Source organism: Aotus nancymaae, unplaced genomic scaffold, assembly GCF_030222135.1.
Source record: "Aotus nancymaae isolate 86718 unplaced genomic scaffold, 86718_ANA_hifiasm-v0.15.2.pri h1tg000020l, whole genome shotgun sequence".
Classification (NCBI taxonomy): Eukaryota; Metazoa; Chordata; class Mammalia; order Primates; family Aotidae; genus Aotus; species Aotus nancymaae.
In genome coordinates this window covers 40160001-40176639 of record NW_026988432.1, presented here as the reverse complement: position 1 = coordinate 40176639, position 16639 = coordinate 40160001, and the positions used below count along the sequence as shown (strand labels likewise).

The 16639-nt window shown below is 36.1% G+C and overlaps 1 protein-coding gene across 2 annotated transcripts in view; it reads left to right on the top strand.

The window, feature by feature from the left end:
• The window catches only part of KIAA1328 (KIAA1328 ortholog), a 347638-nt gene that overhangs the window by 104485 nt on the left and 226514 nt on the right, over positions 1-16639 (top strand). For both annotated transcript variants that reach the window (XM_012440766.3, XM_012440767.3), the window contains exon 6: positions 8121-8248. In XM_012440766.3, the coding sequence (XP_012296189.2) occupies positions 8121-8248 (128 nt within the window). The remainder of the gene's footprint in view (positions 1-8120; positions 8249-16639) is intronic.

Sequence of the window (16639 nt, the reverse complement as noted above, 5' to 3'; positions counted from 1 at the left end):
TTATCTTTTTCTCTGCCTGTCTTTACATGTCGTTGTTACATTGGCCTCTTTCTCTTCTCACAGCTGGAACATTCTTTTCTGTAAGAGGCTTTCCCTGGTTCCTTGACCATTTGGGTCCTCTTAGAAAGTATTCCTACAGCACTACATAGTGTTCTTGTCATTACTCTTCATTTGTTCTTCTTTGTGTTTGATTACCTGCGTTTCTTGCTCCCTAAAGGAGATAGTGTTAGTCTTGTTTGTTATTGAATGTCTGGCATCTAGTTGAGTCTCAGATGTTAATGTACTCATTTATTTATTAATTAATATTTATTGAGCACTGCGTAAGCTAAGGAATTCAATAGTAAACAAAACATAAAAATTCCTGCCCTTTTAGACTTATTTGAATTGATGAACAAACGAACAAAATCTGTGCACTCCCTGGACAATATTACCCATTCCCATGCCTTCAGCCACCACATATGAATTGATTAACTCCCAAATGTCTATTTCTACTCAGACTTCTTTTCTGAATTTCACACCCAGGGATCCCAGTGTCCCCTCTTGACTGTCTCCACTAAACTCTCCCAAGCATCTTTAACTCTGTGTTCTAAAGCTGCACTCTCCCAAAACCTTTTCTTTATTCTGCATTCTTTGTCTTATAAATGGAATCACACATCTGGTCATACATCTTGTCATCCAGTTCATAAGCTGACATTGCCTTAAATGTCCCTTTTTAACCCCTTATCCCCCGATTTCTCCAGCTCACACCCCTCTCATCTCTTGCTTAGACTTTTGTAATGATTTTCTAATTGGTTGCTTTGATTCTAGTCTTAAGCCCTCTGATCCATCCTTTACATGCCTACCAGAGGTATCTTTATGAAATGCAAATTAACTGTAAGACATCGATGATTTAAATAGAAATAAAATCTAAACAACTTAGGGTAACATTTGAGATGTAGACCCTGTTGGTCTCAGTAGTCTCCTCACTCATTCTGTCCCACTCAGGACCAGTTAACCATCCATGCCATGCTTCTTGTAGTTCCCTTAATGTACATATTGACCACTTTTTTCATGCCTTTGAGCCTGGTGATTTCTCAGCCAGGGGTACTGCACACCCTGCCTACCTGGTACATCCCTAGATGAAGATGTTAGAGAAGTTACTTGCCCTAAGTTACATCATTACTAAGTACCAGAGTTAAAATTTGAGCCAAGAATGTTGGACTGACACCTAAGTCTGTGCTTTTACTGACTCCACAGTACTGCCTTTCAAAGGCATAAGATACGCCTGTTACATTGTATTCAGAAGACCCTTACTTGTTAAATGACGAAGAAAGCTTGGAAGGCCTTTTTTGCATGACATTTTTGCTGTCTTGTATGTGCCTCTTCCTAGCTCCAGGGACAGGTTCTGGTTAGTATATCATCAGATCATAGTAACAGTTTGTCACCTGACTTACTGACCAAGGACACGTGATTGTAGAGAACTCTTAGGAGGCTGACCTGATGCTCAAGTTTCAGCTTCTCACATGATAACTTGTGGTAGAAGTAGGAAGACAAGAAGAGACGAAGTAATAATAGAAAGACAAAAATAAAAAAAATGCAAACAACAAAAACCAAAAACAAAAAAAAGACTTTTCCTGCAATGGTTTATTATGATAAATTCCAAATATATAGACAGTTGACAATATGGCATTTGCCACGTACTGCACTGCACAAGGGTTCAAGGACCTAAGAGGGAACGGCGGGGGATAAAGACACAGACACAGAGATACAGAAAGCTGAGCCAGGCGGTCCAGGAGGTGAGGATGTCACTCTTTCTGGCCCCGGGCTGTCTCATTGTACTTTATTTTGTAAGTTCATAAAGGCACATAGCAGAGGGAGGGTGCAGTTACTTAGAACAGCCTGTGGTTATTATTCTTATACTTTAGTTAATATACTTCAGCTGAGAAACCATCCTGCACCAAGGTCAGTGAAAGCTGGTTCTCTCTCTAGGCCCATCTGTTCTCTCCAAGACATACACATCCTCCTGTGGTTTCACTTCCCTGAAGTTCAACCAAAGTTCACAGCAGCCCTACTGCCGATCACTACAAAGGGGATGTGATGTTCTGGCTCCCTACAATGGCATTGAAACACTGTGTACCTTCTACCTAGATTTCAGTTGTTGGCATTGGCTATATATGCTTTGCCACCTCTCATGTGTGTATTTATATAATGTAAATATTTGTATGTATACTTATATATTTATATGTAAATATTAAATTATATTTATAATATGTAATATATAATATATATGCTATATAAATAACTGTTCTAAAGCTATATATAGACATTATAAAATATAATTATATTCATATGAAAATACACATGAGAGGGGGCAAAGCAGATATAGCCAGTGCCAACAACTATATATATATATAAATGTATATAGATCTGTATATAGAAATATATACATATATAATAGAAATTTATATAAATTATAAATTTACTTACAGATATAAAGTTTTATAAAAATTTATTTGCTGGCTGGGTATGGTGGCTCACACCTGTAATCCCAGCATTTTAAGAGGCTGAGAGGCAGGCAGCTCACAAGGTCAGAAGATTGAGACCATTCTGGCTAACACAGTGAAACCCCGTCTCTACTAAAAATACAAAAAATTAGGCGAGCGTGGTGGTGCATGCCCATAGTCCCAGCTACTTGGGAGGCTAAGGCAGGAGAATTGCTTGAACCTGGGAGGTGGAGGTTGCAGTGAGCCAAGACCATCCCACTGCACTCCAGCCTGGGTGCAAAATTCCATTAAAAAAAAAATGATTTGCTTATTTTTCTGAGTATCACAGAAAATACCACTTGTCTCTGATACCTGGGATGCTTAGATAGGTACTTAGTAATCTTGATCTAATACAAAACAAAGTGGCAAGTGTCACATATAACTCCTAACTACCTCAGACTTGTCTCGTAAGAATTAGAACATTTTACTTTATAAACTAGATGATACTTGATAAAATGAGTAGTAATTCCATAGTATTAACTGTTATTGAGTCCATATTCTAATTTTTCTAGTTGTCCCAAGAATGTCTTTTCTATTTTTCTCCTTGAACAAGGATTCAGTTATGCTTCGTGGGTTGCATTTGGTTGGGTTTTTGGTCTTTTAATCTAAAATAGGCCTCCTACCTCGCAAACCTTTTCCCCTAAGGTATTGACCTTTTGAAGAGTTCAGGCCAAGTGCTTTGCAAAATCTCCCATATACTAGATTTGTCTGATTGTTTCTTACGGTATCATTTAATTTGTTCCTTTATTCCTTCTAAATTCTGTGAAGTGGGTTAGGTTTTCAAATTTGATTAGATTCAGATTAAAACATAAGTGATAATGCCTACTTCATGCAATTGGACATACATAATTTGTTTTTCTACTTATTAGTGATCCTAATTTGAGTATTGACAACCAGATTGTAACATTGAAAGGTGCATTTTCTTCTTTGCTGTAAGTAATTGTGACACCTTAGGAATATCTAATTCATTAACCTTTTACCTAATGGTTTTAGTATCCATTAATGATCTTTGCCTGAATTAGTTATTACATTGGGGGTTCTAAAATGGTGATTTAAAAATTTGACCATTCGTTCTAAGTAATTAGCTTGTTTTCTTCTGTAAAGAAGGACTTTTTTTTTTTTGAGATGGAGTTTTGCTCTTGTTGCCCAGGCTGCAGTGCAGTGGCTCGATCTCAGCTCACTGCAACCTCCACCTCCCGGGTTCAAGCAATTCCCCTGCCTCAACCTCCCAAGTAACTGGGATTGCAAGTGTCCACCACCACACCCATCTAATTTTTTTTATTTGTAGTAGAGATTGGGTTTCGCCATGTTGGGCAGGTTGGTCTCGAACTCCTGACTTCAGGTGATCCACCCACCTTGAGCTACCAAAGTACTGGGATTACAGGCCTGACTTCACTTTTTTATCCATCCTTTCTTCTCCTTTTGAAGCGTTACCATGAAGTGGTAGATTTTTATTTATTCAATATTCTATTAGAGTGATTATTTCAGTGCTCAAATTTTCCCAAATGTGGTTAATAGGCATCCCCTTCAGGCTATCTCCTAGTCTTTTTATTTTTTTGGAGACGGAGTTTCTTGTCACCCAGGCTAGAGCGCAATGGTGCAACCTCGACTCACTGCAACCTCCGCCTCCCAGGTTCAAGCGGTTCTCCTGCCTCAGCCTACCAAGTAGCTGGGATTACAGGCGCCTGCCACCATGCCCTAATTTTTTTTTTTTTTTTTGAGATGGAGTCTTGCTCTCTTGCCAGGCTGGAGTGCAGTGGTGCAATCTCTGATCACTGCAGCCTCCGCTTCAAGCGATTTTTCTACCTCAGCCTCCCAAGTATCTGGGACTACAGGCGTGCACCACCATGCTCAGCTAATTTTTGTATTTTTAGTAGAGATGGGGTTTCACCATGTAGGCCAGGATGGCCTCGGTCTCTTGACCTCATGATCCTCCCACTTCGGCCTCCCAAAGTGTTGGGATTACAGTGTGAGCCACCACACCTGGCTGCTATCTTCTGTTCTTGTGACAAGCCCCCGTCTATTTGTCTTTTAACACTTTCTTGCATTTTACAGCACCACAAGGTGTTTCAAGTTTACTTTATACTTTCTCTACCCTAAAATGGGGTTGAGCCATTTTTCTAAGGAGTCTTGGCTCCAGAAAAGGAGAATCTTTTTTTTAAATTTAATGATTCATCTTTTTTGTCTTTTCACAGAGGCCTCTCTACATTAAGTTCTGTATTAGATCAAGATTACTTAATTACCAGTCCAAGCATCCCAGGTGTCAGAGACAATGGTGCGGTGGAGTGGTGGGAGTGGACTCTGCTAGTTGAGGGGGATTATTTCAGCTTAAATGATGTTTCATTACTTTGGCAGCCTCCCAGTAGTATATCCTATCTATCTCTGGCCCTTCTGCTCTCCACCTATTATTTGTCTCTCATACAGTTTTTATTCTTTTACTCATCCCTTTATTCATTTTGCTCTTTTACTTATCTAATTTTAGTGTTAAGATTTTAAGCTTTACAAAATGATTATTTTCCACAGCCATTTTAGCTAATTAATTTGATGGTTAGGTTTTGATGTAATCTTGCTTAATACTAATTTATATTTATTTGTGTTATCCAATGAAGACTTATTTCTTTGAAGAGGTTGCAGTGACAGCTGTTTCTCCCACTTCTTAAACAGTGTTTAGGCAGACTACAGTGTTTTAAATTCGTGTCATAGTTTGGTCTACACTTTCCCTTAAGTTTAGTTTTTAACATCTATTTCATTTTTTTCTGTCAGTTGGTCAGGATTAAGTTAAATATATCTTCTTTTTCATTGTATCCCCAAAATCATTGAGAAGGGCATTTTATCTGCATTTTCCTAACATAAATCTTTCTCTCCAGATGGAGGGTTGAAGTCTCATTGTGCTAGGTAGGAAGGAAAGGGGAGGGCATTTTGAAATCTGCCATATCAAAAAAGACATTAAAAATTGATAAAGGCAGACCTACTTGTTTTTATATTCTGCCACATAGCATGTGTTTAAATGAATTTGCCTATAATTTGTTTCAAACACTGACATTTTACTCCTAAGCTATATAATTGTGCTTGATTTTTCCAGAGTAAAATTCATATTCTGTGACCAGACTAATATGTTCACCTACTATAAAAATTACTACCTATGGTAACAGCCAGAATAAAAATTTCTTTTTATATACATAATAGCTGGCAGAGACTCCTGGGACCACCACAAATCATTCTCTTCTTTTGGAGCTTGCTTCCTATGGAAATGTAAAACCAGCCTAGTCTAATGTAGGTTGACTCTGAAAACCTATTTAGACCATCATTTACGCTATTGTTGTTATTTAAGATGCTAAGAATTCAACAGGCTCTTCTAATTAATGTATTCCCTAAGCCTAGTAACCTATCCTTTCCCTGTGAACCAGCTCCTCTTCTATCATCTACCTCTGGCTCCTTTTTTGTTAAAGGTTAATAATGAGAATAATGAAGCAATTGGTTATTTATGCAGCCATGATTGGCAAAAGTTATTAGAACAATAATCTGCCCAGAAGCAATGATTAGGTTATGAAAATGTTAAGGAATACTGAATCCAGACACCATTTTTGACATTTGAGAAATAATATTTCCACCCTTAATCATGATGACCCGTAGTAAAAGTATTTATACAGAATAAATCCCATTGGATAGTAATTCTTATACCAACAGCATACATAAGTAAGTGTTAAGGGGAGATATTTGAAAATGATCTGAAGGGAAAAAGAGCCTGGGGAGGAAATTAGTACAGTGAGAATGTAAGGAACAGAACTCTCTCTTGGGTAGAACTATTTGTCTCCCAGGCATCTGGTCTACAAAGTTAGCTGACCTTTTCCAATTCAGTATTTTCATCTTGAACACTTGGCAAGTTTTAGGAGGTGTCAAAGAGGGTACCCCAGGTTAAATTGCTGTTATTTATATCAAACTATAAAAAATGTAGGGAGGTATGCAGACAGAAAATTTCCTGATGTTTTGATTAATGAAATATTGACTTAACTGAAAACCTTAACAAAAAAATCAAATTCTAATATCTTTATGTTTAATACAGTTAGGAACTTTCTGTGTAAATTGGCAGTACTCTTACCAGAACAGTGTTATTTCTACTCCACACTGATTTAAAATAGCTTTAATGTGTATAATTCACATAAAATTCACCCTTTTAAACTATATAATTAAATGGTTTTGAGTATGTTCCCAAAATATGCAAACACCACTACTTTGTAATTCCTGCACACGTTTATTACCTTTCCCCCAAAATTCATACCTGTTTGCAGTTATTCTCCATTTCTTCTGCCCTAACCGTAGCAACCACTAATCTATTTCTGTCTGTATAGATTTGCCTGTTCTGAACATTTTATACAAATGAAATCAAAGACTATATGGCCTTTTGTGTCTGGCTTCTTTTACTTAGCATGTTTTTAAGGTTCATCCATGTTGTAGCATGTAGCAGTACTTCATTCCTTCTGAGGGCTGAATAATATTCCATTTATAAATATTCCCCATGTTGTTTATTTATCAGTGGACATTGAGATTGTTTTCCTTTTCTACTATTAGGAATGATGCCATATTGAATATGTATATACAAGTTTTTGTGTGGACATAGAGTTTTTAAAAAGTTTTCTTTGCTTATATATTTAAGAGTTTTCAGGATACATTTTCAGTTCTCTTGAATATATACCTATGAGAAGAATTGCTGGATCATATGGTAAAAAATATTCTCTAACATTTTGAAATAGCTAACTTATTTTCTAAAGTGGTAGCACAGTCTTATGTTCCCATTAGTTGTGTAGGAGAGTTCCAGTTTCTCCATATCCTTGTGAATGCTTGTTAGTCTTTTTGGTTATGGTCCTCAGTGTGTTTTTGATTTGCATTTCCCTAATGGCTGTGCTGAGCTCTCCCTATGCTTCTGGCTATTTACATAGTTTGTTTTGGAAAATGTCTATTCAAAGCCTTTCCCCATTTTTAAATTGGACTGCTTGTCTTTTTATTATTTAGTTGGACAAGGTCCTTATATATTCTGGACACAAATTCTTTACCATATTGTTTCCAAGTATTTTCTCTCATTCAGGAGGTTGTGTTTTTTCCATTTTTAAATAATGCCCTTTGAAGCACAATCATTTTACATTTTGAAGTCCAATTTGTCTATTTCTTTTTATTTGGTTACTTGTGCTTTTACCTAATCCAAGGTCACAAAGATGTACTTCTTTTATATTTTATGCTGAGAGTTTTATAGTTTTACATTGAGATCAATGATACATTTTCAGCTTTTTTTTTTAATATGGTGTGAGGTAGGGGTTCCTTTACATGTATCTGCATTTCTTTTTATTTATTCAAATTTAAAGAATTGAAGAATAAATCTCTTTTCAAATGGGATGTTCATTGCTACTCTCTTTGTGAAGTATTGTTTTATGATTTTTGGGGAGGAACACATATAACTTTTATCTGAAGACTTTATACTTATGACTCTCTCACCAAATATCATTGCATTTCTGGCTCTGTTTTTATTGGAATCTGAAAAGCAGCACTGAGGGATGCATTTTGAATCAATTTTTCAGTTTTTTTTTCCTTAATTTGCAATCTCACCTCTTCAGCTACAGTATAGAGAATGCCAAGAACTTCTAAGCCTCTATCAGAAATATTTATCAGAACAACAAGAGAAGCTTACCATGTCTCTCTCAGAACTTGGTGCTCCTAGAATGCAGGAACAGCAGGTAAGCATCTTTATTTTTACCTTTCTTGTCTGTCTTCAGTGGATCAGCAAGATGTCAGAAGAACCATTTGCTTTTTATGTTAATTTTCTCACAGTATATATATAATATTGTTTTAAAACATGTAGCTACTGCATGTGATTGAGTTGATGTCTTTCCCTCCTCCTTTCCTTTCTCCTCCTGTTCCTGGGCCCAGAGATAAGGAATGATTACTTGAAGCAGTCTCTGTGGGTCTGTGGGGAAGCTCCTGGTTATATGAAAGCACAGCCAGAATGATAAAGAAAACACTGCTCTGTTACTTAATGAAGAAGATCAGGTGGGCTGTTTGTTACTCATTGTCCTTATGAAAAACACGAACAAGCCTTTCTTAATTCATTTTTATTTTGTTACTTGGGCACTTATAAAAACTTTAATTGGAGAATATTAGGATATTTTGCATATGTTTGTATACATGTATTAATCATGTAAGCATATACGAGAGTGTTTATATAAACATATATACCACTTGGTGATATGTGTATAAATTACATAATTAAATGAACGTTCAGAACCCTGCCAGATGTGATGTAAAATAAGCTCTAAAGAACCACTTCTGGTCCTCTAGCAACTGATACTTGATGTCTTTTTGTATCCTTGAGTTTAAATCTTCAAATGAATAGAAATAAGCCTTAAATATTACATTGTTGGAAAAATTATAATAGCATCAAAGTCATTCATATTAAGTATCAAAATATAGATAGTGTGGCTGGGCGCAGTGGCTCACCTGGAATCCCAACACTTTGGGAGGCCAAGGTGGGCAGATCAGGTCAGGAGATCAAGAGCATCTTGGCCAACATGGTGAATCCCCACCTCTACTAAAAATACAAAAATTCGCTGGGCATGGTGGCATGTGCCTGTAATCCCAGCTACTCTGGAGGCTGAGGTTGCAGTAAGCCAAGATCGTGCCACTGCACTCCAGCCTGGTTGACAGAGTTAGACTGTCTCAAAAAAAAAAAAAAAAGAAAAAGAAAAGAAAAACACCCAAAATATAAATAATGTGCTAAAGTGTTATCCTTCCCTTTTTGAATCAGATCCTAAAGATCAGATTTTAGAATTTTTTTGCAAACCTTTTAAAGAACAGCATTGCTATTCAACTTAGAAACAACTGTTTCAGATGAGTTAAGAGCTTTAGCTAGGGACTTCCAGTTTCGAACCTAAAGTTTGCACATATAGAAAAGTTAAATAAATACATATTTTGCTAGAATGTGATATAGCTGAAACTTTTAATATATTTTTTGAAGTCACAAAATTTTAAAGAAATAGCCAAAGTATGAATGGTTAGTTTGTATTTTGTTCAGACATATTTTCTTTTGTTCTGTTTTCTGAAAACAGAAAAAAAAGGCAGAGGAAGGTGGCAGCTATTTTTGATTGTTTATATGAAATTTCCCTGCTACACTGAAAACAAATCAGGCAGTTTTTAAGGTAGCTCTTGCCTATTGCTTTTCAGGGATTAGAGAAAATGGTAGTGTGAAAATCGGATTTCTGACCTTTGGTTTCACATTTCTACTTACTGCTCCTGGATGACATAGATGTATGAAGAAAGCACAAAACTGAAGGCCAATCCATTTGGCAAGGATATGGGAGGGAAGGTGGAGGAATCTTTCAATTACCAGTATTAAGAGTCTTATATCTTAAGGCTACAGACCTAATAGTGAAGAAATAGTCACCAGGGAGCCCTGAAGACATGTAGAAAATACCCTTTTTCTATTTACTTTTGAAATTGGAGAAAAATAACACTTTCTCAGGTGTTGATGATTTATATTGAAGCTAATGATTTCTTGGAGGTTTTGCCCAACAAGTCTACTTCCTTGCAGTAAGGGCATCATTGCAAAGACTCTATACCTCAGTGATGACATTGACCTAATTCTCTTCCCACCTCCCACTTACCTTCTATTTATGTACTTGCAAATAGATTGTGCCCATCTCTGTAATGGTACCTTTCTTGTTATTTGTAATCATTGTTACATCATTCATCTATCTATCTCCCTTACCAGCTTTTTTTTGTAAAGAGGCATCCCGTTGCATTGATTTTTATACACTCGGAGCCTAACATAGGTCTTAGCTTAAGAAATTTTTTTTCATTAATTTTATTTAACAAACATTTATGTAGTAGATACTATATGTTAATACATATCAAATCATTTAATCCTAACTCAGTGAAATAAGATAGATAGGTTATTATCTCTGTTTTATGCCTCTCCCAGAGGCAGAATTAATGAATCAGCCAGGTCATACAGATAACAACAGGTTCGCAAAGCCAAGATATGAACCAAGCCAATCTGGTGCTATAGTTTTTTGAAGAAGGAAAGACAAGAAAAATTTGAGATAACTAAAGTTGTTAAAAATTGGCTTTATATATTCTTGTTTCTATAACTAACTGTCCTTGGCTCTTAATATGGAATACAGATTTTTAAACTCTAGAGCATAAATATGCTAGAGATGGTGTGAAACTATTTTCTTTCAAGAAGCCACAATGTCAGATAAAACATAAAATTTTATTCTCAAATTTTATAAAATTTCACCTTCAGATTTTATGATGGTGATGGCAGCAATCGTTTTTCATGTGGCATTTATTTGACTTTGAGAGACTTGTTCTGTTTCTTCTTGGTATTGGTTGCTCTCTGGTGTAAATTGCATATTATGTGTTTTGCTTATAGTTTATTAAATTCACAGTTCTCCAGAAGAATGCCCTAGCTCATGATTTTTGTTTTTGACTTCTGCCATTTCCTTGAAAAATCTCTTTATTTACAAGGTGATTTTTTCCCTTGTTTTCTTCCCATCCTCTTTCTCACTTTTTCTTAAAGATGAATTCATTCTACATTCCTTTTATAATTTATTCGGCATCATAAGAAGTTCTTCATAGTTCGTTCTAGAGAGGTCCTTCACTTGTTCTGTTTAGGTTGTAGTATTTATTTGATGTGTGTGTATTACCCCATTATCTTATCTTAATAAATAGTACTTAACTATAGTACAATCCTAGTCTTGAACATGAGAGGGTCTAATAACCATAGTTTTGGTTAATGTACATTTAGAATATAGCCTTTTCTTATTATAGGAGAGTGTTACTTTTTTTTTAATCTAAACTTAGTGTCACCTCACCCATGATGCTCATAACTTCCATTTTGGTCTTGTTTGATACCCTATACAATTTTACAAAAGTTGTTGTCATATTTCCTCAGTACTCTTTATATTAAGAGAAAGTCTAAGCAGCATTTTGAATAGCTTCTCCTACTCCAGTTTGAAAATGTTGGTAGGTAGGCCTATTTTACTATTTTTATTAACTCTGTAGCTTTAGAATTTTCTTGAGATTTCTTTTTTTTTCTTTAAAATGGGTAAAATTATTACATTTTAGCCATGGGCAATGGATATTGAATTTCAGCTCCTCTGATCTGGTAAAAGGCTTGTTAGAGAAACTTCTTTATATTCCCTGTGAATACTTGTTCCATATTTCGTGGTAGGTCTGGGTCATGGACTGGTCAAGAATCTGAAATGTACTAAAGATGAATCATTGCTAAGTACAAGTTTAATATCTGTTGGGGGTTGTTATCACTATTGTCTCTATAGTGTTATTAAATGGCAATCAAGAATTCGAGACCAGCCTGGTCAACACAATGAAACCCCATTTCTACTAAAAATACAAAAAATAAAAAAAATAAAAAAAAATCAGCCAGGCATGGAGGCACATGCCACCATGGCAAAATGATTTCACTTTTGTGACTGTGTTATGTTATATATTTAAAAATATTATCTGGATAGGCCCAATCAATTAAGAATACCAGAGTTTTCTTTAGCTGAGAGCAAAAGATGAAATCAGAGAGATTTGAAATGTGAGAAGGATTCAACTCACCATTTCTAGCTTTAAATATGAAAGGGACTTGAAGATGGGGATAGTCCATGTCCAATAGCAATAAAATGAGGATTTAAGTCCTACAACCACAAGGAGCTATATTCTGTCACAACAACCTGAATTAGCTTGGAATCAGTTTCCTCCTCAGATATTCCAAATTAGATCGCAGCTCAGCTGACAACCCAAATTCAGTCTTGTGAGAAACTAAACATAGAACCTAGTTCAGTTGGCCTGGACTTTTGACCTACATAACTGTGAGCTAATGAATTTGGGTTACTTTAAACTGTTACATTTATGGTAACTTGTTTTGCAAAAATAGAAAAAGAATACACACAGAGGGCTCCAAGATGGCTAACTAGACCCAGCTAGTAGGAACATTTCCTACCAAGGGACTGGGACATCAGGAAAACCGATGATACACTCCCAGCAGATCTTCAGAAGGAAGGTGTTGATAGCAGGCTGAAGGAAGAAACAGATGCTGGGCTGAAAGGGGAAGAAGCTGGGAACCCTGCACAGGGCTGCTGCACACTGGGACTTGTTCCTGGCCCTCCATGACTCCTGTGGAGTGGGTAAGTTGAACAGGCATGGAGCAACTCACTGTCATCATAGGCCTTTGGAATCCCAGAAACAAGACAGTCACACAACAATAAAGAAGAAAGAATGAAAAGTAGTTAACAAAATCTTCTAGAAATATAGGATTACCTAAAGAGACAAAATCTATGACTCATTGGCATCTCTGAAAGAGATGGGGAGAAACAACTTGGAAAACATATTTCAGGATATCATCCATGAGAACTTTCCCAACCTAGCTAGAGAGGCCAAGATTCAAATTCAGGAAATGCAGAGAACCTCTGCAAAATACTTCACAAGAATATCATCCTTAAGACATGGAATCATCAGATTCTCCAAGGTCAAAATGAAAGAAAAAAATATTAAAGGCAGCCAGAGAGATAGGAGAGGTCACCCAGAAAGGGAGGCCCATCAGAATAACAGTGAAACTCTCAGCAGAAACTCTGTAAGCCAGAAGAGATGGGAGGACTATATTCAACATTATTAAAAAAAGAAATTTCAGCCGAGAATTTTATATCTGACCAAACTAAGCTTAATAAGTGAAGGAGAAGTAAGATCATTTTCAGACAAGCAAATGCTGAAGGAATTTGATACCACCAGACCTGCTTTACAAGAGCTTCTACAAAAGCAGTAAATATGGAAAGGAAAGGCCAGAAACTGCAAAACACACTTAAGTACATAGACCAGTGACACTGTAATGCAACCACACAAAGAAATCAGCAGGATGGAATCCACACATACTAATACTAACCTTGAAAGTAAATGAGCTAAATGCCCCAATTAAAAGGCACACAGTAGCAAGCTGGATAAAGAAGCAATACATGATGGTATGCTGTCTTCAAGAGACCCATCTCATGTGCAGTGACACCTGTAGGCTCAAAATAAAGGGATGAAGAAAAATCTACCAAGCAAATGAAAAAACAGAAAAAGGTTAGGGTTACAATTCTAATAGACAAAAAAGACTTTAAACATCTTGTCTGGCATCAGGTGACAAAGATAAAAAAAGACAAAGAAGGCCATTATGTAATGGCAAAGGTTTTAATTCAACATGAAAACCTAATTACCCTAAATATATATGCACCCAACACAGGGGGACCCAGATTCATAAAGCAAGTTCTTAGAGACCTTCAGAGAGACTTAAACTCCCACACAATAATAGTAAGAGACTTCAACACCTCACTGGCAGTATTAGACACATCATTGAGGCAGAAAATTAACAAAGATATTCAGGACCTGACCACTGGACCAAATGGATCTGATCTACCTCTATAAAACTCTCCACCCCAAACAACAGAATATATATTCTTCTCATCTGCACCCATACAACGATCTAAAATTGACCTTACAATCAGACATAAAACAATCAGCAGCAAATGTAAAAGTATCAAAATTATATATCAGCTACCCTCTCGGACCACAATACAATAAAAATAGAATTCAAGACTAAGAAAATCTCTCAAAAGTATACAATTACATAGAAATTAAACAATCTGCTTCTGAATGACTTTTGAGTAAATAATGAAATTAAGGCAGAAAACAAGAAGTTATTTGGAATTAATGAGAACAAAGATACAACATACCAGAATCTCTGGGACACAGCTAAGGCAGTGTTAAGAGGGAAATATACCACTCAACACCCACGTAAAAAGTTAAAAAGATCTCAAACAACCTAACATCACAACTAAAAGAACTAGAGAAGCAAGAGCAAACTACCCCAAAGCAAGCAGAAGACAAGAAATAGCCAAAATCAGTGCTTAACCAAAGGAGATTGAAACACACACACAAAAATTTTAAAATAAATGAAGCCAGGTTTTGAAAAAAATTAATAAGCTATATAGACCACTAGCTAGACTAAAAAAGAGGAAAAGAGAGAAGATCCAATGAACACAATCAGAAATGAAAAAGGAGATATTACTACTGACTCCATAGAAGTGCAGATAACCATCAGAGACTATTATGAACCTCTATGCACACAAACTACAAAATCTAGAAGAAATTGGTAAATTTCTGGGCACATACACTCTCTCAAGACTGAACTAGGAAGAAATTGAATCTCTAAACATCCCAATAATGATCTCTGAAATTGAATCAATAATAACCTACCAACCAGAAAAATCTCAAGACTGGATGGATTCACAGCCAAATTCTACCAGATACACAGCGAAGGGCTGGTACCATTTCTATTGAAACGATTCCAAAAAATTGAAAAGTAAGGACTCCTCCCTAACTCCTTCCACAAGACCAACATTATCTTGATACCAAAACCTGGCAGAGACATAACAAAAAAAAAGAAAACTTCAAGCCAGTATCCTTGATGAACATTGATGCAAAAATCCTCAACAAAATACTAACAAATCAAATCTAGCAGCACATCAAAAAGCTAATCCAACATGATCAAGTAGGCTTTATTCCTTAGATGCAAGGATGGTTCAACATATGTGAACCAATAAATGTGATTCATCACATAAACAGAACTAAAGACAAAAACCTACATGGTCATCTAAATAGGTGCAGAAAAGGCTTTTGATAAAATTCAACATCCTTCATGTTAAAAACTCTCTCAACAAACTAGGAGTTGAAGGAACATACTTGAAAATAATAAGAGCCATCTATGATAAATCCACAGCCAGCATCTTAGTGAATGAACAAAAGCTGGAAGCATTATTTTTCAAAACTGGCATAAGACAAGGATGCCCTCTCCTACCACTCCTGTTCAACATAGTATTGGAGATCCTGGCTAGAGCAATCAGGCAGGAGAAAGAAATAAAGGGCATCCAAATAGGAAGGGAGGAAGTCAAATTATCCTTGTTTGCAGATGACTTGATTCTGTATCTCAAAAACTCCATCATCTTGGCACAAAAGTTCCCTAAGTTGATAAACAACTCCAGCAAAATTTCAGAATACAAAAATCAATGTATAAAAATCACTAGCATTCCTAAACACCAACAACAGCCAAGTCAAGAGCAAAATCAGGTATGCAATCCTATTCACAGTCACCACAAAATGAATAAAATATATGGGAATACAGACAGCCAGGGAGGTGAAAGATTTCTACAATGAGGATTACAAAACACTGCTCAAAGAAATCAGAGTTGAACACAAACAAATGGTAAGTCAATATTGTTGAAATGGCCACAGTGCCCAAAACAATTTACAGATTCAGTGCTATTCCTATGAAACTACCAATGACAGTCTTCACAGAATGAGAAAAATCAAATTTAAAATTCATATGGAACCAAAAAAGAGCCTGAATAGCCAAGGCAATCCTAAGCAAAAAGAACAAAGTTGGCAGCATCACATTACCCAACTTCAAACTATACTGCAGAGCTCCAGTAACCAAAACAGCATGGTATTCTACAAAACCAGACAGATAGGCCAGTGGAACAGAATAGAGAATCCATAAGAAGGCTATACATACAACCATCTGATCTTCAAGAAAGCTGGAAAAAAAAAAAAAAAGCAATGAGGAAAGGACTCCCTGTTCAATAAATGGTGCTGGTTTAACTGGCTAGCCATATGCAGAAGATTGAAACTGGACCCATTTCTTACCTAATATACAAAAGTTAACTCAAAATTGATTAAAAACTTAAATGTAAAACCCCAAACTATAAAAAACCTGGGAGATAACCTAGGCAGTACCATTTTGGACATAGGAACTGGCAAATATTTCATGACAATGACACCAAAAGCAATTGCAACAAAAGCAAGCATTGACAGATGGGATCTAAGTAAACTAAAGAGCTTCTGCACTGCAAAAGAATCTGTCAACAGAGTGCAAAAATTTTCTTCCATTCTGTAGTTTGTTCAGACTATTCATCTGACAAAGGTTTAATATCCAGCATCTATAAGGAACTTAAAAATCTTAAAAGAGAAAAACAGACAACCTTGTTAAGCATAAGAAAGCAAGCTCTGTATTACTAATCATTAGAGAAATGCAA